The sequence below is a fragment of the Pseudophryne corroboree genome, chromosome 5, assembly GCF_028390025.1.
Source record: "Pseudophryne corroboree isolate aPseCor3 chromosome 5, aPseCor3.hap2, whole genome shotgun sequence".
Classification (NCBI taxonomy): Eukaryota; Metazoa; Chordata; class Amphibia; order Anura; family Myobatrachidae; genus Pseudophryne; species Pseudophryne corroboree.
The window spans coordinates 420303025-420328458 of record NC_086448.1 but is presented as its reverse complement, the minus strand read 5'-3'; the positions used below and the strand labels follow the sequence as shown (position 1 = coordinate 420328458).

General features: G+C 42.3%; 1 protein-coding gene across 2 annotated transcripts in view; it reads right to left on the bottom strand.

Annotated features, from left to right (window-relative positions):
* AHRR (aryl hydrocarbon receptor repressor) overlaps positions 1–25434 on the bottom strand; it is a 682994-nt gene that overhangs the window by 587894 nt on the left and 69666 nt on the right. Inside the window, exon 3 of one of the 2 annotated variants that reach the window (XM_063922793.1) lies at positions 3510–3691. In XM_063922793.1, coding sequence (XP_063778863.1) covers positions 3510–3691 — 182 coding nt within the window. The remainder of the gene's footprint in view (positions 1–3509; positions 3692–25434) is intronic. The other variant, XM_063922794.1, reaches the window with a different exon arrangement.

Genomic DNA, 25434 nt, shown 5'->3' with positions numbered 1-25434 from the left:
GCGCTGCCAATCTATCAGAGTCTGCAGCCTATCACATGGAATTGCCAGTTCTAGAGGGAAGTCTGCCAGAGCCAGGGAATATGCTGGCAAAAGTCCAGAACGAGATGCCAAAGAAGCGCAAGGAATCCAGATACAGAGTACAAGAAAAGAGAGAGTCATATACAAGCCAACAGAAAAGAGGATACCATATAACAGCCAGAAATCCCAGTACCAGTGAAGGTGCACTGTCAGAATCTAGATGTAGACAAGATATCCAGGGAGAGTCCAGGAGTGGTACAGCTTTCTGCTGCATGTCCTGAGTATGCATTGTCTTACAATGACAAGAGACACTTTCCAAGTCTTCGATTCATGTTATTTATTCATGCATTTACTTTTCCACACAAATTGAGTGTTTTGAATTTGACACATTCCAAAGCTCTAGGCTGGAAAGGTTATGTGTAAATAATTGCGAGGGAAATACGTAAATCATTCAATCCAGAGCACAATCATATGTCATATTCCTTCCATCCGTGATCATTTGCAGTATACGTGGATTGCACATGCAAACCAATTCTAAAGGTCAAAGCCATATAGTAAGACCAGGGGGTAAATTTACTAAATTTGCGGGTTTACAAAAGTGGATGTGCTGCCCGTAACAACCGGACAAATTCTATCTAGAATGTACCAAATACATCATAGCCAGAATTGTGTAAACCTGCACTTTAGTAAATGTACCTTTCCATTTTTCTTTAACGAGAGCCAGATTAGCAATGGGGTTGATGGGACTACAGCCCCAGGCCTCCACATAAAAACTGGCCTATAATAATGATGATGACCAATGGCCCAGCTGGCCACATAGTTGGACAAAATCATAAATATTAAATTGTATTTCTCTTTTCCTCAAAATATTAGGCAATTTTTCTACAGTTATGATTTTATGGAGACATTTAGCTAATTGTGTAGGTGGTGTATGTATCCGTGTGGCACTGGCCATACCCTCACCACATTTTCAGTTCCAGGCCCTTAACCCAGCGCTGTTCATAAAAAATCTAGTTTCAGATGCTCAGCAGGAATAGGATAAGTGCATTTAAAAACAAAAGATATAAAAATATAAAATAAACTCCCTTTCCTGAGTCATGAAAGCAGTAACCCAAACACCTGATTAAAAAACTCATTTTCAAACCTGTCCTTATCATTAGCCAACATATGAAAATGATTTGCTATTCAGTTTGGTCTGTATAAGCCATACATGTAATGCAGCAGTCTTTTGTAGGTGTAACAGATCAATGGAACATACAGTAACTTGATGGCAGTGTAGCTATTCAAGGTTGTTTTAGAAGGCATTATTCCATGTCTTCTAAAACTGAAGTTATAATCAAACGTCCATCGCACAGGACTGCACCCAGCAATTAGAAATTTTACACATGCTCACTGTTCACTTTCCACATCTTAAACTCAGAGTATGTGAGGTTAATTATTACAGTAACACCGTTGGGATCCCCTAAAGTAACTGGGCAGTGGTCCTGAAACTCGGTCATCAAGGCACCCTAGCAGTCTGGGTTTTCAGGCTAGCTTGAGCACAGGTGATTTAATCAAATGTACTGAGGTATCGATTAGGCCACCTGTGCTCAATGACTGATATCCTGAAAACCTGTCCTGTTAGGGTTGGGAACCACTGCCCTGAAGCATGCAGTGAGAAAAAAAAGAAAGGGATAACAATATTTATATATCAATGTTTAAGCGCTATCTTTATGTATGTATTGATACCTCAATAAATATAAGATTTAAAAACAAGTAGAAAAGGGTAAATACAATTATAGTCTGTATATAAGACAAGAGAAGTGACACAGTGTTATGACTATTATAAAACTGTGTTTTGTATATTATAGCAAAGGAACATTGCCCAGGCCAAACAAAAGTCAGGAATAAAATAAGGTTTTCTCTGGAATAAAAATTATTATAAAGGCACTGAAGGCTTCAATCTGGGACAAACTATTTTATATGCACTACATACCTGTATAGGCGAGTATGAATCCCAGTACTACTCAGCATCAATTATACAGCAAATCCAGATATATCATGAGTAGCATACAAGTTATAGGTTAACAGTTTTATGGTCAACTTTTTAAATTGTTTCAGCAAAGTAAAACAAATGTACTGTAAGCATACCTCCCAACATGAACCTCTCCAGGAAGGACAGAATGCTCTGATCTTGGACTTCCCTCTTTTTTTTTTCCAAAATGTTTTTATTATAATCTCTCATAGTACAGAATAGGAATCCAGCATTTCGAGACAAAGAATATAATAACCAGCATTATATAACAGGGTGGACACAGGGTTATCATGTCAAGACATAGAATATTCAATCTCGTGTTAGATCAAGGAGAGATCAAAACATATTTTCAAACTTTTCCTCATATAAAACCTTTAAACATTTCAATATAGAGAACATATGTGTAACAAGTAAAGGCAGAGAATTTATAATGTGGTTAACTTGTAAAAATGGAGAAAAATAAAATTAAAAAGTGGACAAATAAAACAGTAATTCTCCACCAGCATAGACATATTACATCAAAATCTCCAGATATAAACACAATAACTAAAATATAATAAAATAAAATAATATACACTGCCAGCTAGGAGTTACGAGCCGTCGATCCGTCCACAGAGCTATCTCCAAAAGCAGGGGTTCAGACCCCCAATCAACCCGGCAGACGACAGGATATAGAAAGAGGTGGAGAGAGGACCAAGAAACTGGACTTCCCTCTTAATTTATGATTGCCCTCACCTGTGCTGAAACACCTTTCTTATCCATGAACCTGTTCAAAACAGGTGCCAGCAATTATAAATTAAGAGAAAAGTCCAGAAGCAGAGCATTGTGTCCCTCATGGAGAGGGTCATGTTGGGAGGTATGCTGTAAGTACTGTAGGTTGGAAGTTTTGGTGTAATAAAAAGGAAAAAAATGGGATGTGAGAAATCATCTTTTCAAACTGTTATACAGTATATTGTGCTTGTCTGCTAGTATGCAGCAGGAAAGTGAAACGTAACATTCATTGCAAATCTTATTATCACCTTTGTGAATTAAAATGGATACAATGGGCGGGATTCAAATGTTTTATTGCCCCCGATCTCCCGTCTTAAGTGACGGGAGATCGCGGGGTGATATTCTAATGACCCCCATTTTTGTGCTGATCGCGCCCATAAGAGACGGGTTTAGCCGCGTAAAGCAGCTAAACCTGACTAAAGACATGGGCGCGATCATGAAAAGTCCATTTTGGGCGTCCAAGCGGGTCACTTTTCGCGCACCCCCTGGGGGTGGTGAGCTGGAATGCTGATATTGCACCCATCTGAGGCAACATTTGAATACTGCAGGCGGGCGCGAGGGGGCCAGAGGGGGGACAGAAGATTTGAATCCCGCCCAATGTGTCATTTTTCATTTTAATCAGCCAGTGCCAGTTTACAATTCTGTCTTGAAAAATTGAAAAGTTAAAAGTAAAAAAATAAACAAATATATATGTGTGGAAGCCTACCTTGGAAGAAACTCTTCACTCGTAAGTAGCTCACACTGAGACGCAGGATGGACAGTTTATCCAGTTTTGTAATTATTTCTGGAGGGAAAGGCAGCAGGCTGGCTAGTCGTTCTAACTCTGCATTTAGGCGATCTCTGTGTCTTTTTGAAGGGTTTGATTTTTCACCCCCTGATGATGGCCTTCTATGAAAGAAAGACATAGGGAATTAAATAGCTGCCATATCACCATATAAACATCTTAATACAGATAACTGCATGCTATATATAATAAAAAGCGCGACTAAACGTATCTGAAATTATCATTTTCCACTAATTAGAATGTTAAGTCCATACAATACAAAGTAATAAAATGTAATCAATGCTGTATCACCAAATCTTGTACAGTATACAGTAAATAATTGCTAGAGAAACACTTCATTTGATGCATTATGTCCCTCAACATGGTTTTCTAATGAATTGCAGTATTATATTCACATGCTAACTTGGAGAACACAGACGAGTATAATGAATAGGACACTTGACTGAATGAGATCTCTGACCTTTACAGAAGATTAGAAACCCCATGAAATTACTGATTCAGAATAAATGTGAAACATTTTCAACAGAATTTATATTATCAGGAACATTGCAAAATCTTGAAAAATTACAAAACTATGAAAATAGATTTTTTTTTAGAATTATTTTAAAGGGATTATCTACTTGTGTAAAATACTTTCTTTATTAAATACAGTATGCCGTCACTTATATGATGCCATTACGTTCCTGATCATTGACCTTATAATTTTCCACCTTCATTTTAACATCATCTTTCTTTCTAGCCCCAAATGACCATTGCTAAACTAATTTATACCTCTTTCAGCTCACATTACCGGTTTGCACCCGGACTTTGTACACAGGTGCTTCCCAGGAACGACCTGGCCGAGACCTCTTTTAGACTGGCAGCCCGACTCGGCTTACTGCTGGGCTGGTGATGTCAACACCAATGCGTGCCAATGTGGCGCATGGCGATCAGATGATCTCTAAGTGCCGCTTCCTCCTATGCAGTGAACGGGTGCTGGGTTGCATTGACCCAAATAATCTGATCATACTGCACCGCTAGCCGGATTGAACACGTGTTCAACACTGCTCGCTATCCGAGTTGAAATACCAGGTCACTTGAACCGGGTTATTTCAACTCCCCCCCTTTTCAAATCGCGTTGTAACCAGAGTTGCTGCACATTCATGTGCAATAACCCTGGTTATTGCTGGCAGTCTGAAAGGGGTATTACATAACTGTCATCTGCTGCTCCTCTCTGTCAGTATTTATATTGCTCCCCACAATTCCTATAATAAAATTCAAATAGTCGAGCCTTCCTTACAAAGTCCTATACAATTCACGTCACATGTATACTTGTGACCTTACCCATAAATACTGTTACCGTCTCATAACCTCTTAATCTCTACCCATGAATACCTGCAAAGCTTGTCCTATGCCAGTCCACATCTATGCAATTCTCTCTCACATACTGTCAGACTTTCCTGGACCCACTGGCGTATTTATAATGGGTGCAGTGTGTGTGGTGCATATGGGCCCCCGGGGTACAGGTGGGCCCACACCGGGCCCACACCGCTCACCCTGCACCCATTATTTTCAATACTTACCCTCCGGAGTCCTGCAGCACAGAAGCAGTGCTGCAAAAAATCATTGGGAAAATGGTGCAGCGACCATTTTCCCAGTGTTTCACGCATGCACAGTATAAAAAAATAACTATTTTCATTTTCGACATTTTCTCAGAGACCTGTGCATGCGCTCTAGACCCTGGGACAAAGCTAGGGTCCCCTAGAGACTCTAGTGCCCAGAGCTACAGCGCTGCTGGCTAGAGAGGATGGAGCCCAGATGGAGCCTGCACACGGGCCTCCTCCACTCTAGATGTGCCTCTGCCTCGACCTTCTTATTAGAAACACTCCCTGAAGATGTAGCTTTTCAAATAAGCTCCTCTGCAATCAAAGTTCATCCTCTATCCTCCTTAAATCACCAATTCCCATCCATAGCGAGAATTGTGATTTTTCTCCTACAGGATGTATCACTGGTACCCTCACTTCTTAGACTATAAGCTTATTTGAACATAGCCACATTTAATTTCTGCATTAATGTCATTGTATAGGGGAGGGGCCTCCAGCTAGCAGTGCACGCGGCGCCCGTCGCAGCACTTTTCCTGTCCCTGACTGCTCCCCCTCCTCCCTGTCATTGTACCCCACTCGGAGGGCAGAGTTTTGCGGCATAAGGCGTGAAACTCTGACTCTGGAGCTGAGTACTATGGCAGGGAGAAGTGGGAGCAGGAGCTGGTGGGTCTGGTGGCGGAGCACACCCCTGACAATGAGCATTACATTACACACCCCTGGTAATGACATTACCCCTAGCAACAAGTATTACACACCCCTGCCAACGACATTACCCCTGGCAACTAGCTTTACACACCCCTGACAATGAGCATTACACACCCCTGGCAACAGACATTACCCCTGCCAATGAGCATTACACACCGCTGGCAACAATATTACCCCTGGCCACTAGCATACACACCTCTGGCAAAGGCATTAACCCTGGCAACTAGCAATGCACATCCCTGGCACTTAGCATTATACACCCCTGGCAATGAACATTACACACACCTGGCAATGACCTTACGCCTGGCAACGACATTACCCCTGGCAACTAGCATTACACACTACTGGCAATGAGCATTACACACCCCTGGCAATGGGGCATTACCCCTGGCAATGAGCATTACACACCCCTGACAATGAGCATTACCCTGGCAAGGAGCATTATACACCCCTGGAAATGAGCATGACACCCGTCCCAAAGCATGAAACACCTGGCAACAAGCATGGATCCCACAGCATGAAACCCCAAGACACCCAGCCCATGAAGCCCCTGGCAATGAGCATAACACCCAGCCCATGAAACCCTTGGCAACAAGCAGGTAATTTTAAAGTCATTAGAAGCTTTACTATAGGTCAAAATGTATCACGGGCATTGCGGCGTCTGGCATAATATGGTGCAGGGGGAATTACTGTGTGAGGCTCAATATGATGGAATTTTTTTTTCTACCTGTGGTAGTCAAGGTCTGTTGGTGCAGGGTCAAAAACTGGGGTGTAAGTAGTGATGTGCACCGGCAATTTTTCGGGTTTTGTGTTTTGGTTTTGGGTTCGGTTCCGCGGCCGTGTTTTGGGTTCGAACGCGTTTTGGCAAAACCTCACTGAAATTTTTTTGTCGGATTCGGGTGTGTTTTGGATTCGGGTGTTTTTTTCAAAAAACCCTAAAAAACAGCTTAAATCATAGAATTTGGGGGTCATTTTGATCCCATAGTATTATTAACCTCAATAACCATAATTTACACTCATTTTCAGTCTATTCTGAACACCTCACAATATTATTTTTAGTCCTAAAATTTGCACCGAGGTCGCTGGATGACTAAGCTAAGCGACCCTAGTGGCCGACACAAACACCTGGCCCATCTAGGAGTGGCACTGCAGTGTCACGCAGGATGGCCCTTCAAAAAAATACTCCCCAAACAGCACATGACGCAAAGAAAAAAAGAGGCGCAATGAGGTAGCTGTGTGACTAAGATAAGCGACCCAAGTGGCCGACACAAACACCTGGCCCATCTAGGAGTGGCACTGCAGTGTCACGCAGGATGGCCCTTCAAAAAAATACTCCCCAAACAGCACATGACGCAAAGAAAAAAAGAGGCGCAATGAGGTAGCTGTGTGACTAAGCTAAGCGACCCTAGTGGCCGACACAAACACCTGGCCCATCTAGGAGTGGCACTGCAGTGTTACGCAGGATGGCCCTTCAAAAAAATACTCCCCAAACAGCACATGACGCAAAGAAAAAAAGAGGCGCAATGAGGTAGCTGTGTGACTAAGATAAGCGACCCAAGTGGCCGACACAAACACCTGGCCCATCTAGGAGTGGCACTGCAGTGTCACGCAGGATGGCCCTTCAAAAAAATACTCCCCAAACAGCACATGACGCAAAGAAAAAAAGAGGCGCAATGAGGTAGCTGTGTGACTAAGCTAAGCGACCCTAGTGGCCGACACAAACACCTGGCCCATCTAGGAGTGGCACTGCAGTGTCACGCAGGATGGCCCTTCAAAAAAATACTCCCCAAACAGCACATGACGCAAAGAAAAAAAGAGGCGCAATGAGGTAGCTGTGTGACTAAGCTAAGCGACCCTAGTGGCCGACACAAACACCTGGCCCATCTAGGAGTGGCACTGCAGTGTCACGCAGGATGGCCCTTCAAAAAAATACTCCCCAAACAGCACATGACGCAAAGAAAAAAAGAGGCGCAATGAGGTAGCTGTGTGACTAAGCTAAGCGACCCTAGTGGCCGACACAAACACCTGGCCCATCTAGGAGTGGCACTGCAGTGTCACGCAGGATGGCCCTTCAAAAAAATACTCCCCAAACAGAACATGACGCAAAGAAAAATGAAAGAAAAAAGAGGTGCAAGATGGAATTGTCCTTGGGCCCTCCCACCCACCCTTATGTTGTATAAACAGGACATGCACACTTTAACAAACCCATCATTTCAGCGACAGGGTCTGCCACACGACTGTGACTGAAATGACTGGTTGGTTTGGGCCCCCACCAAAAAAGAAGCAATCAATCTCTCCTTGCACAAACTGGCTCTACGGAGGCAAGATGTCCACCTCATCATCATCGTCCGATTCATCACCCCTTTCACTGTGTACATCCCCCTCCTCACAGATTATTAATTCGTCCCCACTGGAATCCACCATCTCAGGTCCCCGTGTACTTTCTGGAGGCAATTGCTGCTGGTGAATGTCTCCACGGAGGAATTGATTATAATTCATTTTAATGAACATCATCTTCTCCACATTTTCTGGAAGTAAACCTCGTACGCCGATTGCTGACATGGTGAGCGGCGGCACTAAACACTCTTTCGGAGTACACACTGGAGGGAGGGCAACTTAGGTAGAATAAAGCCAGTTTCTGCAAGGGCCTCCAAATTGCCTTTTTTTCCTGCCAGTATACGTACGGACTGTCTGACGTGCCTACTTGGATGCGGTCACTCATATAATCCTCCACCATTCTTTCAATGGTGACAGAATCATATGCAGTGACAGTAGACGACATGTCAGTAATCGTTGGCAGATCCTTCAGTCCGGACCAGATGTCAGCACTCGCTCCAGACTGCCCTGCATCACCGCCAGCGGGTGGGCTCGGAATTCTTAGCCTTTTCCTCGCACCCCCAGTTGCAGGAGAATGTGAAGGAGGAGCTGTTGACGGGTCGCGTTCCGCTTGACTTGACAATTTTCTCACCAGCAGGTCTTTGAACCTCTGCAGACTTGTGTCTGCCGGAAAGAGAGATACAACGTAGGTTTTAAATCTAGGATCGAGCACGGTGGCCAAAATGTAGTGCTCTGATTTCAACAGATTGACCACCCGTGAATCCTGGTTAAGCGAATGAAGGGCTCCATCCACAAGTCCAACATGCCTAGCGGAATCGCTCTGTTTTAGCTCCTCCTTCAATGCCTCCAGCTTCTTCTGCAAAAGCCTGATCAGGGGAATGACCTGACTCAGGCTGGCAGTGTCTGAACTGACTTCACGTGTGGCAAGTTCAAAAGGTTGCAGAACCTTGCACAACGTTGAAATCATTCTCCACTGTGCTTGAGACAGGTGCATTCCACCTCCTTTGCCTATATCGTGGGCAGATGTATAGGCTTGAATGGCCTTTTGCTGCTCCTCCATCCTCTGAAGCATATAGAGGGTTGAATTCCACCTCGTTACCACCTCTTGCTTCAGATGATGGCAGGGCAGGTTCAGGTGTTTTTGGTGGTGTTCCAGTCTTCTGTACGCGGTGCCTGTACGCCGAAAGTGGCCCGCAATTCTTCTGGCCACCGACAGCATCTCTTGCACGCCCCTGTCGTTTTTTAAATAATTCTGCACCACCAAATTCAAGGTATGTGCAAAACATGGGACGTGCTGGAATTTGCCCAGATGTAATGCACGCACAATATTGCTGGCGTTGTCCGATGCCACAAATCCCCAGGAGAGTCCAACTGGGGTAAGCCATTCTGCGATGATCTTCCTCAGTTGCCGTAAGAGGTTTTCAGCTGTGTGCGTATTCTGGAAAGCGGTGATACAAAGCGTAGCCTGCCTAGGAACGAGTTGGCGTTTGCGAGATGCTGCTACTGGTGCCGCCGCTGCTGTTCTTGCAGCGGGAGGCAATACATCTACCCAGTGGGCTGTCACAGTCATGTCGTCCTGAGTCTGCCCTGCTCCACTTGTCCACATGTCCGTGGTTAAGTGGACATTGGGTACAACTGCATTTTTTAGGACACTGGTGACTCTTTTTCTGACATCTGTGTACATTCTCGGTATCGCCTGCCTAGAGAAATGGAACCTAGATGGTATTTGGTACCGGGGACACAGTACCTCAATCAAGTCTATAGTTGGCTCTGAAGTAACGATGGATACCGGAACCACGTTTCTCACCGCCCAGGCTGCCAAGGCCTCAGTTATCCGCTTTGCAGCAGGATGACTGCTGTGATATTTCATCTTCCTCGCAAAGGACTGTTGGACAGTCAATTTCTTACTGGAAGTAGTACAAGTGGTCTTCCGACTTCCCCTCTGGGATGACCATCGACTCCCAGCAGCAACAACAGCAGCGCCAGCAGCAGTAGGCGTTACACTCAAGGATGCATCGGAGGAATCCCAGGCAGGAGAGGACTCGTCAGACTTGCCAGTGACATGGCCTGCAGGACTATTGGCTTTCCTGGGTAAGGAGGAAATTGACACTGAGGGAGTTGGTGGTGTGGTTTGCGTGAGCTTGGTTACAAGAGGAAGGGATTTACTGGTCAGTGGACTGCTTCCGCTGTCGCCCAAAGTTTTTGAACTTGTCACTGACTTATGATGAATGCACTGCAGGTGACGTATAAGGGAGGATGTTCCGAGGTGGTTAACGTCCTTACCCCTACTTATTACAGCTTGACAAAGGCAACACATGGCTTGACACCTGTTGTCCGCATTTGTGTTGAAATAATTCCACACCGAAGAGCTGATTTTTTTTGTATTTTGACCAGGCATGTCAATGGCCATATTCCTCCCACGGACAACAGGTGTCTCCCCGGGTGCCTGACTTAAACAAACCACCTCACCATCAGAATCCTCCTTGTCAATTTCCTCTCCAGCGCCAGCAACACCCATATCCTCATCCTGGTGTACTTCAACACTGACATCTTCAATTTGACTATCAGGAACTGGACTGCGGGTGCTCCTTCCAGCACTTGCAGGGGGCGTGCAAATGGTGGAAGGCGCAAGCTCTTCCCGTCCAGTGTTGGGAAGGTCAGGCATCGCAACCGACACAATTGGACTCTCCTTGGGGATTTGTGATTTCGAAGAACGCACAGTTCTTTGCTGTGCTTTAGCCAGCTTAAGTCTTTTCATTTTTCTAGCGAGAGGCTGAGTGCTTCCATCCTCATGTGAAGCTGAACCACTAGCCATGAACATAGGCCAGGGCCTCAGCCGTTCCTTGCCACTCCATGTCGTAAATGGCATATTGGCAAGTTTACGCTTCTCCTCAGACGCTTTTAATTTTGATTTTTGGGTCATTTTACTGATCTTTTGTGTTTTGGATTTTACATGCTCTGTACTATGACATTGAGCATCGGCCTTGGTAGAAGACGTTGATGGCATTTCATCGTCTCGGCCATGACTAGTGGCAGCAGCTTCAGCACGAGGTGGAAGTGGATCTTGATCTTTCCCTATTTTTTTAACCTCCACATTTTTGTTTTCCATATTTTGCGCACAACTAAAAGCCACCACAGGTATACAATGTAGATGGATGGATAGTATAGTATTATTACTTATGGACGACGAGTGACGACACAGAGGTAGGTACAGCCGTGGCCTACCGTACTGCTATATATATAATATATACAGAATAATAATAACGGACCTGGTGGACACTGTCAGCAGACTGCTAAACTAGTATGAATAAAAAAAAGCCACCACAGGTATACAATGTAGATGGATGGATAGTATACTATTATTACTTATGGACGACGAGTGACGACACAGAGGTAGGTACAGCCGTGGCCTACCGTACTGCTATATATATAATATATACAGAATAATAATAACGGACCTGGTGGACACTGTCAGCAGACTGCTAAACTAGTATGAAGAAAAAAAAGCCACCACAGGTATACAATGTAGATGGATGGATAGTATACTATTATTACTTATGGACGACGAGTGACGACACAGAGGTAGGTACAGCCGTGGTCTACAGTACTGCTATATATATAATATATACAGAATAATAATAACGGACCTGGTGGACACTGTCAGCAGACTGCTAAACTAGTATGAAGAAAAAAAAGCCACCACAGGTATACAATGTAGATGGATGGATAGTATACTATTATTACTTATGGACGACGAGTGACGACACAGAGGTAGGTACAGCCGTGGCCTACCGTACTGCTATATATATAATATATACAGAATAATAATAACGGACCTGGTGAACACTGTCAGCAGACTGCAAAACTAGTATGAAGAAAAAAAAGCCACCACAGGTATACAATGTAGATGGATGGATAGTATACTATTATTACTTATGGACGACGAGTGACGACACAGAGGTAGGTACAGCCGTGGCCTACCGTACTGCTATATATATAATATATACAGAATAATAATAACGGACCTGGTGGACACTGTCAGCAGACTGCTAAACTAGTATGAAGAAAAAAAAGCCACCACAGGTATACAATGTAGATGGATGGATAGTATACTATTATTACTTATGGACGACGAGTGACGACACAGAGGTAGGTACAGCCGTGGCCTACCGTACTGCTATATATATAATATACTGTATAATAAATGGACCTGGTGGACACTGTCAGCAGACTGCTAAACTACTAGTATAAAGAAAAAAAGCCACCACAGGAGTGTTTTTCAGGCAGACAAACGTATACTGGACTGGTGGTCACTGTCAGCAAAACTGTGCACTGTACTCCTGCTAAAACTGCTCCCCAGTCCCCACAATTAGGCAGTGTGAGCAGTGCACTCAGCACAGATATATCATGCAGCACACTGAGCACAGATATGGTATGGAGCGTTTTTTTCAGGCAGAGAACGGATTAAACTGGTGGTCACACTCACTACTATCAGCAAAACCCTGCACTGTACTCCTAACAGCTGCTCCCCGTCCCCAATCCTCCCCACAATTATAACAATGTCACTCTTAGTCTTTTCTATTATGACTATAACGGAGAGGACGCCAGCCACGTCCTCTCCCTATCAATCTCAATGCCCGTGTGAAAATGGCGGCGACGCGCGGCTGCTTATATAGAATCCGAATCTCGCGAGAATCCGACAGCGGGATGATGACGTTCGGGCGCGCTCGGTTTACACGAGCCACACGGGAGAATCCGAGCACGGCTCGGACCCGTGTAAAAAGGCTGAAGTTCGGGGGGGTTCGGTTTCCGAGAAACCGAACCCGCTCATCACTAGGTGTAAGGTAGTCTTTTCCTGTGAGGCCACACCCATTTTAGTGAGACCACGTCCTCTGTTGTTTTTATATCTATGGCGGGGGGGCACATTTTTCTAATTCAATTGGGGGGGCACATTTTTAGATTTCACACTGGAGCCAAATTGTCAAGAAACAGCCCTGCCAGCCAGCCCCCCTCTTGTGTCACTCCAGCTAACCTCATGTGGCCCTCTAGTCCCCTCATGTGCACCTCCAGCCATTGCCACTTCATGTGTCACTTCAGACATGAAGTGGCCCCATGACCCCATGACCCTTTCCAGCCAGCACCCACCTCAGCCTCCTTATTTGTCTTCTTCTGGACGCAATAGCGATAACATTAGCCATTGTAGTATATGGGCTACATATCGCACAATTTACTGGGAGAGGGATTGTCTGGATCTCTCCCCGATAACAACCACTGGTGCATGTGCTGTCTAATGACCATGCATCCGCAGTAGGTACACAGCATAAAATAAAGTGATCACTGATGCGATCAATGTAGTGTACACATTGCTGGGATGGGCTCCTATTGGAGCTCCTGTCCCTGGATGTGATAATTTGGGCGGAAATTAATTTCTTGTTGCCCGAAGAAGCAATAAGAAATTCTATTTGCCAAGTCTAAACCTCAATAAACAGTTAATAGGCCCCTTAATACACTATTATCTGCATTCCCCACAGTGTCCTCTTTGCTGTTTTTTTACATAAATGTGGGCAAGTGTGTATATATACACGTATATAGAAATAGATAGATAGCGCCCCTGATGACACCTTATGTTTAATAATGATAAATAATAGAAGTGAGCACTGATCAGAAATTATATGAAACTGAATTTTCACTGATTGACCAAAAAGCAATTTAGCAATAATGCTACAAATTTCATTCTACGCTGTTTCTTTTGCTAAGCAATTTTTAAATTACAGATTCATGTCATAATTAGACTGATACACAACACCAGCTGACATAAATGTTCCACTCATGTTAATTCATCTATCATTTTTCATGTTACCAGATACTGTAGAATTCTTACTTATTCTGAAGTACAGTATCAGTCATAAACAAAGTGACTTGTTTCTACTCAGCAAAATGAAGTAAATCTGGACTGTGACCTCAAAGCATTTATATTTCAGTTCTCATTTAAATTAAGTTAAATAAACATGTTGGCATAATGTGAGAAACTTAACATGGTATTATTTTCACACAGAAGTGTGTGTAACTACAGCAGCAGTAATGAGAGCAGTCTACATTCACATCATGGTGCACCTGTTTCTAGTGAGAACCAAGGCAAGATGGGAAGATAAAACCTTCACTCTTAAATGTCTACATTTCAGTACTGCAAACACATTTGGCTCATATAGCATTTCAGACATTAACTCTTTAATGTGAGGCAGTGGTTCTCAAACTGTGCGCCGTGACACCCTGACCTCAGAGCACTTGCAGGGGTGCCTTGGATTGGTGGTCAAGAACCAATTCAAATTATTTATGGTCAATGTAATAGGCAAAACCAATGCTGATGGCTGTCAATCATAAAATATGTGGTCAAACAGAAGCAAATCTTGTCCCTCACCACACCATTGAACCTAAGGATGACATATAAACACAATTTACTTAAATTAATATTTATTTCTAAAATTCTTACTAAAAAACTTTTGGCCAGGGGGTGCTGTGAAAAAAATTCTGATACTCTAGGGCGCCATGATTCAAAAAAGTTTGGGAACCACTGCTGTAAGCAGTAAAACAGGTCTGGGCAAATTACACCAAACTAGAGATTAGTCCAATTTCACCCATTTCTCCAGCAAAATTTGCCCATAAATCAGGACACATTTCAAATCTGTGTGTCTAAAGGCCCGTACACACTAGGCGATTTTATAAGCGATATCGTTCATTTTTACCCTCCTGAGCGATCTCGTTTACAATATAGCCCAGTGTGTGCTGCTGAAGGTGGCCGATACGAGCTAACGACCCCCTCTGTTGTCTGTCAGCCCGCCCCTCATGGTACTCCTGCTGTATCTGTCAGACAGCGTTCATCCCCTCCTCACGTCCCAGCGGCTTCCTTTTCTGGCACTGCGTATGTGATGTCATGCCGTCACCACCGCTGAAATGAAGAGGAGGCTCTGTGCATGCTGAAGACTGGGGGGGGGTAGATGTAACAACCACCAATATGGGGCGGAAGAGGTATTGCTTCCCCCCATGTATGATAGCGGCGGTATGCGGTACACGACAGGGGCGCTATGCACCCTTGTCTATATCGTCGTTGCTATCTAAAAGATAGCACGCAAACAGGCACTGACAGTTTTCGATAGCTGTAGGTGTCGTTGCCCATTGACAGCAGCTGCTGGCTCCGGACTGCGCATGTGAGATCTTGCAATGATAGCGAGATCTCATGTATGCCCAGTGGAGCCGGCTGGGCAGGGAGACACGTGCAGATTCAGCACTAGGCTGAAGCGCTGTGGATGCTGACATGGATAGCCGAGGGGAAAGTTTTCACTCTCCCACTCCAGCAGCTGAGATGATAATACATCTCGGCGTTAGTTCTTTCCGAGGCGACGTGGGAAGAGCCATACCGGCACGATATGAGCCTAGTTAATAAATTCCCCCCCCAAGGTGAGAGGGGGCTGGAAGAACACAGAGAGGTGGAGAAGTTGCTGGAGGCGCACAGGGCATGGAGCTGCTGGAGGGACACGGGCGGTGAACTGCTTGAGTGACAAAGGCATTATGTGTAAGGGGCACTACTACTGTGGGTATTACCTGTATGGGGTAGTACTACTGTGGGCATTATGTGTAAGGGGCACTACTACTGTGGGCATTATGTGTAAGGGGCACTACTACTGTGGCCATTGTGTATAAGAAGCACTACAGTGTGACATAATGTGTATAAGGAGTACTACTGTGTAGCGTGGTGTAATATGAATCAGAGGCACTACGTGCAGTGTAATAAGATTGTGTTACTCTGTGGTGTACTTTTAATCAGGGGTACTATTGTGTGACCACGCCCCTTCCTTGTGAGACCATTGTCCCTTTATAAAGTACTGGATGTAGGCACAAATTTATAGAATGCAGGGAGGTGCCGAAAACCTTAGCACTGACCTTAGCTCCACCTAATGGGAGGTGTGGGAAATAAGTTCCACCACATCTCCAGGACAACTTTAAGCCCTGCTGCCCACTTCCTGGCATCACAGGCAGGATGGGGAGCTTATTGCGACATTTTAGCCCTGGCCTTCTCCACAGGCATTTTTCCGTGTTGGGGCCTAATGCCATAAGTGCACACTTACCAATCAGCCACTCGATATGTTGGGCTAGATGTCACAACTGGGTGGTCCTTGCAGCCAGTATACGGGTGGTCGTGGGTCACCCGTACACACATACAGATGCACCAATATATCTTTCAGATAAGTCGGCTGTGCTGTAGGGCCAATCAGATAAGTCTGTGAACTACACATCTGGGGTGCAGAACCGGCCGCCGCACCAACATCTATTTTGCCAGGCGCCCTCTTTCATTTGCTATGTGTCAGGCTCCTTCTGTTGTAATGAGGGGTCCAGAGTCAAGTGTTTCGCCGACATTCCGCTTTACTCCAAAACCTCCTTCCCCTGCCGCAGCTCCACCCCTCCACTGAAGTTGATTCATGTGACCCTATATGGCTTGCATCCTGTATCTCTGTCCCACCCACCCCTAGGGGCATCCCCAGCTGATGATGGGCGTCTGTCTCCTCCACCCAGCGCTGCTGTGCTACACAGCGGCACTGGTCCTCTCCTTGTTCCACCGGCAGGTCCTGCTTACCTGACCCCTGGTAATCTCCCTCCAATCCAGCATCTTTAGTCTCCTTCGGAGGCAGAAGCTTGTATTTTTTGTGCGCCAATTCTTCTTCCCCTCTCTGCAGCGGCTTCTGCTTCTTCTTCTCCATTTGTAACTAGGGCTCATTCCAAGCTGTCTCCTTCACTACTGCCCTATTCCCTGTACTACTGCAACTTTCATTCCCTTCTGTTCTTTTCACTACTGACCCTTTAATCCCCCTGCTGTCCCCATCCCCAGCACTACTGCCCCGCATGCCAGTTGCAGCATGGATCTGGGGCGACTTGTGCCTGTGTGCTAAGCGATCTAGGTTAGCACGGATCGCTCAGCACATCGTTATGCACACAGCGATATGTGCTGAGCGATCTGTGCTAACCAGTGTTCTTTATGCACATGATAGGCGATCTAATTAGATCTTGCCTGCATGTGCTAAAGATCTGAGTGGGCGATGGCGACGCACGGGACCGTGCATCGCCATCGCTATGGGGTATACACATGATCTGTGCTTAATTTCTAAGCGATCTAGACAAATTGCTTAGAAAATAGGTAAATTGACCCGTGTGTACCCCCCATTAGGGCTGCATTCCTTTCCAGGTTGATTGCGCACCTGGGTGTTCTTCTGTGAGTGTGAATATAGACTCCTGATTACTGCAGAGTTCATGTGAATGTAGTGTTTGCCATTCTCTTTGTACTTTCACAGTAAGCTCCACACCAGAAGTCGCTCCAGAATCAGAGATGGGTACAGCCATGACAGCTTGGATCAGGTGATCGCTCAAACACCAACTGAAAGCCAGTCTGTGAACACACGATATTCCCAGCCAATCCACAGACAGCCAGGGGTATAAAAGGAAGTATGCAGGGCACTGTAGCAATCTACATTGTATCTTCCTAACTGCGTTCATCTAGAGATCATCAGTGCAGCCTCCATCAATCTGCCTTTAGCTTTTATGTCACTGGTGATACATAAAATGCTGGTGGAAAACCTTAGCGCTAGAATAAAATATATTTTTTTGCATAAAATATTGGTATGGCGTTCAATGAAGTTAATCAATTATGTAAATAACTATTGAGTATGATGTTCAATGAAAATAATAGTTTTAATAATTTAATGAATGAAATTAATTATCTAGTAGGAAAGCATTTACATCTATTTCTACATTAAGTCCTTCTGGTTGTAAGGTCCTCAAGTAGTATATCCATTTTGTTTCTCTCTTTCTTAGTTCGAGACTTATGTCTCCCCCTCTCCAGTTTTTGAATATTTTTTGTATTCCTATGAACTTTAAACTTGATGGATCACTTTTATGACAGTCTTTATAGTGTTTCGAGACACTATGTGTTTCCAGTCCTTTCTTTATATTATATATATGCTCAGAAATTCTTATTCGCAGTTTTCTCTTGGTTTGACCAATGTATTGAAATCCACATGGACAGTGAAGGAGGTAAACTACTCCTTCTGAGTCACATGTGATTCTTTCTTTGATGTTATATGTCTTTTTGGTTATATTAGATTTAAATTCAAGAATAGGCTTTGTAGATTTGTTGCCAGTTATTTTGCATGGACGGCAGCATAAGCAGTGGAAGTTTCCTTCTCTCTCTTCTTGGTTTGTTGTTTCTATCTGTGTATAGCTTTTTACTAGGTTCTGCTTCAAGCTCCTTGCCTTTTTATACACAATTTGTGGTTTATCCTTTATGTAAGGCTTCAACTGTTTGTCCAAATGCAGAATGTGCCAGTGCTTATGTAATATTGCTTCAAATTGTTGGTGTTGACTGTTGAATTGTGTTACAAACAATGTTTTATTATCAATGTTGTTTGTTTTTTGTTTATACTGATACAGTGATTTTCTGTCCATTTTTGCTATCTGTTCTATCTCAGTTTGCAAAAGTTCTTCTTTATACCCTTTATTCATAATTTTTTTCTTCATCATTTGACATTGTTGTATGTAAGTTTCTGAGTGTGTGCAATTCCTCCTGAGCCTTCTAAATTGTCCATTAGGTATGTTCTTCAGCCAGTTATTATGGTGATTGCTGGTCCGACTGAGTGTATTATTTCCACTACATTCTTTTGTATGGTTTCGGGTACATATTTTGTTTTCTTGGATGAAAATCTCCAAATCTAAATAAACTACCATGTCTTGGCTCATCGTGGATGTGAATTCCAACCCATAACGGTTATTCTCCATGTATTGAAGGAATTCTGATAGTGTATCTTTTGGTCCACTCCAGATAAACACCAGGTCGTCGATGTATCTCTTCCAAATGACAATATATTCCTTAAAGGGGTTGTTTTCCCAAATGGTTTCCTCCTCCCACTTCGCCACAAATAAATTTGCGTAGCTCGGTGCGAAGGAGGAACCCATCGCTGTACCTTTTCTCTGATTGTAGAACACTCCTTGGTTCCAAAAGTAATTCTTGCTTAGTATGAACTGTATGCAGCTGATGATGAAGTTTATTTGAGAGTTTGTTAATTCTGTGCATTTAGATACATTACACATACTACAAATACTGGACACTGTAGAATGGCAAAGCCACTACATTTTATGCACAAGTGATGTCCGTTCACTATACACATGTATAGCCCATGACATAGGAAGTGATGCCAGCAGATTTTTCTTATCTAAATGCACAGAATTAACAAACTCTCAAATAAACTTCATCATCAGCTGCATACAGTTCATACTAAGCAAGAATTACTTTTGGAACCAAGGAGTGTTCTACAATCAGAGAAAAGGTACAGCGATGGGTTCCTCCTTCGCACCGAGCTACGCAAATTTATTTGTGGCGAAGTGGGAGGAGGAAACCATTTGGGAAAACAACCCCTTTAAGGAATATATTGTCATTTGGAAGAGATACATCGACGACCTGGTGTTTATCTGGAGTGGACCAAAAGATACACTATCAGAATTCCTTCAATACATGGAGAATAACCGTTATGGGTTGGAATTCACATCCACGATGAGCCAAGACATGGTGGTTTATTTAGATTTGGAGATTTTCATCCAAGAAAACAAAATATGTACCCGAAACCATACAAAAGAATGTAGTGGAAATAATACACTCAGTCGGACCAGCAATCACCATAATAACTGGCTGAAGAACATACCTAATGGACAATTTAGAAGGCTCAGGAGGAATTGCACACACTCAGAAACTTACATACAACAACGTCAAATGATGAAGAAAAAATTTATGAATAAAGGGTATAAAGAAGAACTTTTGCAAACTGAGATAGAACAGATAGCAAAAATGGACAGAAAATCACTGTATCAGTATAAACAAAAAACAAACGACATTGATAATAAAACATTGTTTGTAACACAATTCAACAGTCAACACCAACAATTTGAAGCAATATTACATAAGCACTGGCACATTCTGCATTTGGACAAACAGTTGAAGCCTTACATAAAGGATAAACCACAAATTGTGTATAAAAAGGCAAGGAGCTTGAAGCAGAACCTAGTAAAAAGCTATACACAGATAGAAACAACAAACCAAGAAGAGAGAGAAGGAAACTTCCACTGCTTATGCTGCCGTCCATGCAAAATAACTGGCAACAAATCTACAAAGCCTATTCTTGAATTTAAATCTAATATAACCAAAAAGACATATAACATCAAAGAAAGAATCACATGTGACTCAGAAGGAGTAGTTTACCTCCTTCACTGTCCATGTGGATTTCAATACATTGGTCAAACCAAGAGAAAACTGCGAATAAGAATTTCTGAGCATATATATAATATAAAGAAAGGACTGGAAACACATAGTGTCTCGAAACACTATAAAGACTGTCATAAAAGTGATCCATCAAGTTTAAAGTTCATAGGAATACAAATAATATTCAAAAACTGGAGAGGGGGAGACATAAGTCTCGAACTAAGAAAGAGAGAAACAAAATGGATATACTACTTGAGGACCTTACAACCAGAAGGACTTAATGTAGAAATAGATGTAAATGCTTTCCTACTAGATAACTAATTTCATTCATTTAATTATTAAAACTATTATTTTCATTGAACATCATACTCAATAGTTATTTACATAATTGATTAACTTCATTGAACGCCATACCAATATTTTATGCAAAAAAATATATTTTATTGTATAGATAACATAGGGGCACATGGTTGCCGCTTTTTATTGACAACTTCCTTTGGAACATTTCCTGTTTTAAGTAAATCTTAATAAAGTTTTTTTAGTATAAATAGGAAGTTAATAGACAGAAATAATATCCTAGTAAAAGGGTTTTAACCCGAAACGCGTTGGAGACACTTGGTGCAGAGACGGAGAACACTGTAAGTGTATGCAAACACTGACAGTTGAGACGCTGACACGCGTCCAAGCAATCACGCCGCACGAGAGACACGGAGCCGGACCAGCCGCAAACAACGGGGAAGACGGATTATACAACACCCGAGGCACACACCGCTAATACCATCAACAGCAAGCCACAAGAGGTACTCATAGGGTCAGCAGGGATAGTTCGGCAAAAAGACTGTCCGGTATAATTCACAACTAATAATAATAACTGTCTCCGTTCCACCACCATTTCACAAAAGAGCTTAAACATTTTACTAACGAAAAATTTTTTACAGGTATGTGCGTTCCACAAAATATGCATAATTAAATCAAGCGCTCCTTTTTAGTGTTTTTTTGTTGTTTATTGGATGGAGCTGCTATCACAAACATAAGCGCGGTCGTTATTTTACTTTACCATTTAGACACTTTGTTATTATTACCGCTGCTATAAAATATGAATATAACACATCACAGCAGAGACAATATTAGTAACATTTTCACTTTAGATAAGCCCCCTCCAGAACCAAATCCTCAAAATGAAGGTTTTTGTGCCCAATTCCTATTATTGGAAAAAAATTATACACAAGAAATAAAAAACTGGTGGGAGGTGGCCACTCTCACAAAATATCTGGAAATGGATATGATTCCCAGAGGTTTAAGGGTACAAAAAAATCCCACCTTTGACCCCATAGATCCAAAATTCTTTTCTAAGTGGAATCAGATCTTGGACAAATGTTCCAAAGAATTAATCACATTAATTGTGGAAGATAGAAAAATCTCTCTGGAATTATTAAAAGAAAAAATCAACACTACAGAAAAAAAGTTTGAACCTCTTAAAACAATGCCAGACTACATCAATTTGATGAAATTAACAAATGAAAAAATGGAAAAACTAGAAAATGAAATTATAGCACAAAAACAAAGAAAGTTCTTCAGAGACCATAATGAGAAATCTCATTATTCAATGATAGATAGAAGAAAAAATGGACTACCAAACAATAATCAGCAAAGACCTGAAATCCAATCAGAAAATACTCAGAAATACAGGTACAGGAACTCAAACTATCAAAAAAAGAACTATAATGTTAATCAAGTTCAGAAAACACCTTTAATTCAGAAGCAACCACAACTACCATCACAGAAGAAGAAATATCCACCATACAATTCCAGAAACTTTCAATTTAGATCAGTAGAACAAGAATCTTACAATCAAGGAATAGCAGATGCAAAAAGAGAAGAAAAAATCACCTATCAAACTCTTATGAAAAACATTGAGGATAAAAAACATCTAGAAAAGAAGGGAATCAGAAATGGAAAGAGATCCTATAACGTGGAAGAGGAAGACGAACTTGAGGAGCATTTTTTAGGAGAGCTCCTGGAGGAAGAACAAGAACACACATGGGAGCAAACTCCATGGAAGCAAAGAACGAAACGTCAGGCACTTTCACCAGGAGAAGGGGTGTCAGGGGTGGGAAAAGTAAGAAGATAACACCCGCCATTCAGATTGATGGAATCTTTAATCTCAGTAAAAAGATTTTGACAACACAGCAATTGTCATTATTAAGTAAAGGACTCAAATTCTCCCCACATTCCAATATGAACAATTTCGACCTCTTTATTGATACCCAGAAATTTGTCAGAAAGCTATGCATAAAAAAGTTCTTTGACGGAAAAGATGAAAACATAAGAATTCAAGAATCACAAGACCAATTCACACATAGTAAACTTAAACCGGCATCCACCTTCAACCCTTCCTACATCAAAGGGCCCCATATTGAGACCTTCCAAAAACTTGTTGAGAAAGATATCCGAGAGATGGCACATAACACACAAAAGAAGAAGTTTAATCTAACGAAGGAAGAAACTCAAGCCATGAGAGAGCTAAAAGAAGACAAATCCATCATAGTGAAGCCGGCCGACAAAGGTGGAGGTCTGGTAATTATGGACAAGGAAAAATATGAAGAGGAAGTCCAAAAGCTTCTGGGAGAAAGAGACACCTACGAAATACTTCAAGCAGGTCCAACAAGGACATACCAAGAAGAATTAGAGGCACTGCTCCAAGAAGGTTTGGAAATTGGTATCCTGACACAGAAAGAGCGAGATTACATCTATATCCCTCATCCAAAAATTCCAACGTTTTACCAACTTCCCAAATTACACAAGGATCCAATTAATCCTCCAGGACGCCCAATAGTCTCGGGGATAGGCTCTCTTTCCTCAAGACTATCCAAATATGTAGATTCCTTTCTACAGACACTGGTGCACGAACAAAAAAGTTACGTAAAAGATACATTACACATACTACAAATACTGGACACTGTAGAATGGCAAAGCCACTACATTTTATGCACAAGTGATGTCCGTTCACTATACACATGTATAGCCCATGACATAGGAAGTGATGCCAGCAGATTTTTCTTATCTAAATGCACAGAATTAACAAACTCTCAAATAAACTTCATCATCAGCTGCATACAGTTCATACTAAGCAAGAATTACTTTTGGAACCAAGGAGTGTTCTACAATCAGAGAAAAGGTACAGCGATGGGTTCCTCCTTCGCACCGAGCTACGCAAATTTATTTGTGGCGAAGTGGGAGGAGGAAACCATTTGGGAAAACAACCCCTTTAAGGAATATATTGTCATTTGGAAGAGATACATCGACGACCTGGTGTTTATCTGGAGTGGACCAAAAGATACACTATCAGAATTCCTTCAATACATGGAGAATAACCGTTATGGGTTGGAATTCACATCCACGATGAGCCAAGACATGGTGGTTTATTTAGATTTGGAGATTTTCATCCAAGAAAACAAAATATGTACCCGAAACCATACAAAAGAATGTAGTGGAAATAATACACTCAGTCGGACCAGCAATCACCATAATAACTGGCTGAAGAACATACCTAATGGACAATTTAGAAGGCTCAGGAGGAATTGCACACACTCAGAAACTTACATACAACAATGTCAAATGATGAAGAAAAAATTTATGAATAAAGGGTATAAAGAAGAACTTTTGCAAACTGAGATAGAACAGATAGCAAAAATGGACAGAAAATCACTGTATCAGTATAAACAAAAAACAAACGACATTGATAATAAAACATTGTTTGTAACACAATTCAACAGTCAACACCAACAATTTGAAGCAATATTACATAAGCACTGGCACATTCTGCATTTGGACAAACAGTTGAAGCCTTACATAAAGGATAAACCACAAATTGTGTATAAAAAGGCAAGGAGCTTGAAGCAGAACCTAGTAAAAAGCTATACACAGATAGAAACAACAAACCAAGAAGAGAGAGAAGGAAACTTCCACTGCTTATGCTGCCGTCCATGCAAAATAACTGGCAACAAATCTACAAAGCCTATTCTTGAATTTAAATCTAATATAACCAAAAAGACATATAACATCAAAGAAAGAATCACATGTGACTCAGAAGGAGTAGTTTACCTCCTTCACTGTCCATGTGGATTTCAATACATTGGTCAAACCAAGAGAAAACTGCGAATAAGAATTTCTGAGCATATATATAATATAAAGAAAGGACTGGAAACACATAGTGTCTCGAAACACTATAAAGACTGTCATAAAAGTGATCCATCAAGTTTAAAGTTCATAGGAATACAAAAAATATTCAAAAACTGGAGAGGGGGAGACATAAGTCTCGAACTAAGAAAGAGAGAAACAAAATGGATATACTACTTGAGGACCTTACAACCAGAAGGACTTAATGTAGAAATAGATGTAAATGCTTTCCTACTAGATAACTAATTTCATTCATTTAATTATTAAAACTATTATTTTCATTGAACATCATACTCAATAGTTATTTACATAATTGATTAACTTCATTGAACGCCATACCAATATTTTATGCAAAAAAATATATTTTATTGTATAGATAACATAGGGGCACATGGTTGCCGCTTTTTATTGACAACTTCCTTTGGAACATTTCCTGTTTTAAGTAAATCTTAATAAAGTTTTTTTAGTATAAATAGGAAGTTAATAGACAGAAATAATATCCTAGTAAAAGGGTTTTAACCCGAAACGCGTTGGAGACACTTGGTGCAGAGACGGAGAACACTGTAAGTGTATGCAAACACTGACAGTTGAGACGCTGACACGCGTCCAAGCAATCACGCCGCACGAGAGACACGGAGCCGGACCAGCCGCAAACAACGGGGAAGACGGATTATACAACACCCGAGGCACACACCGCTAATACCATCAACAGCAAGCCACAAGAGGTACTCATAGGGTCAGCAGGGAT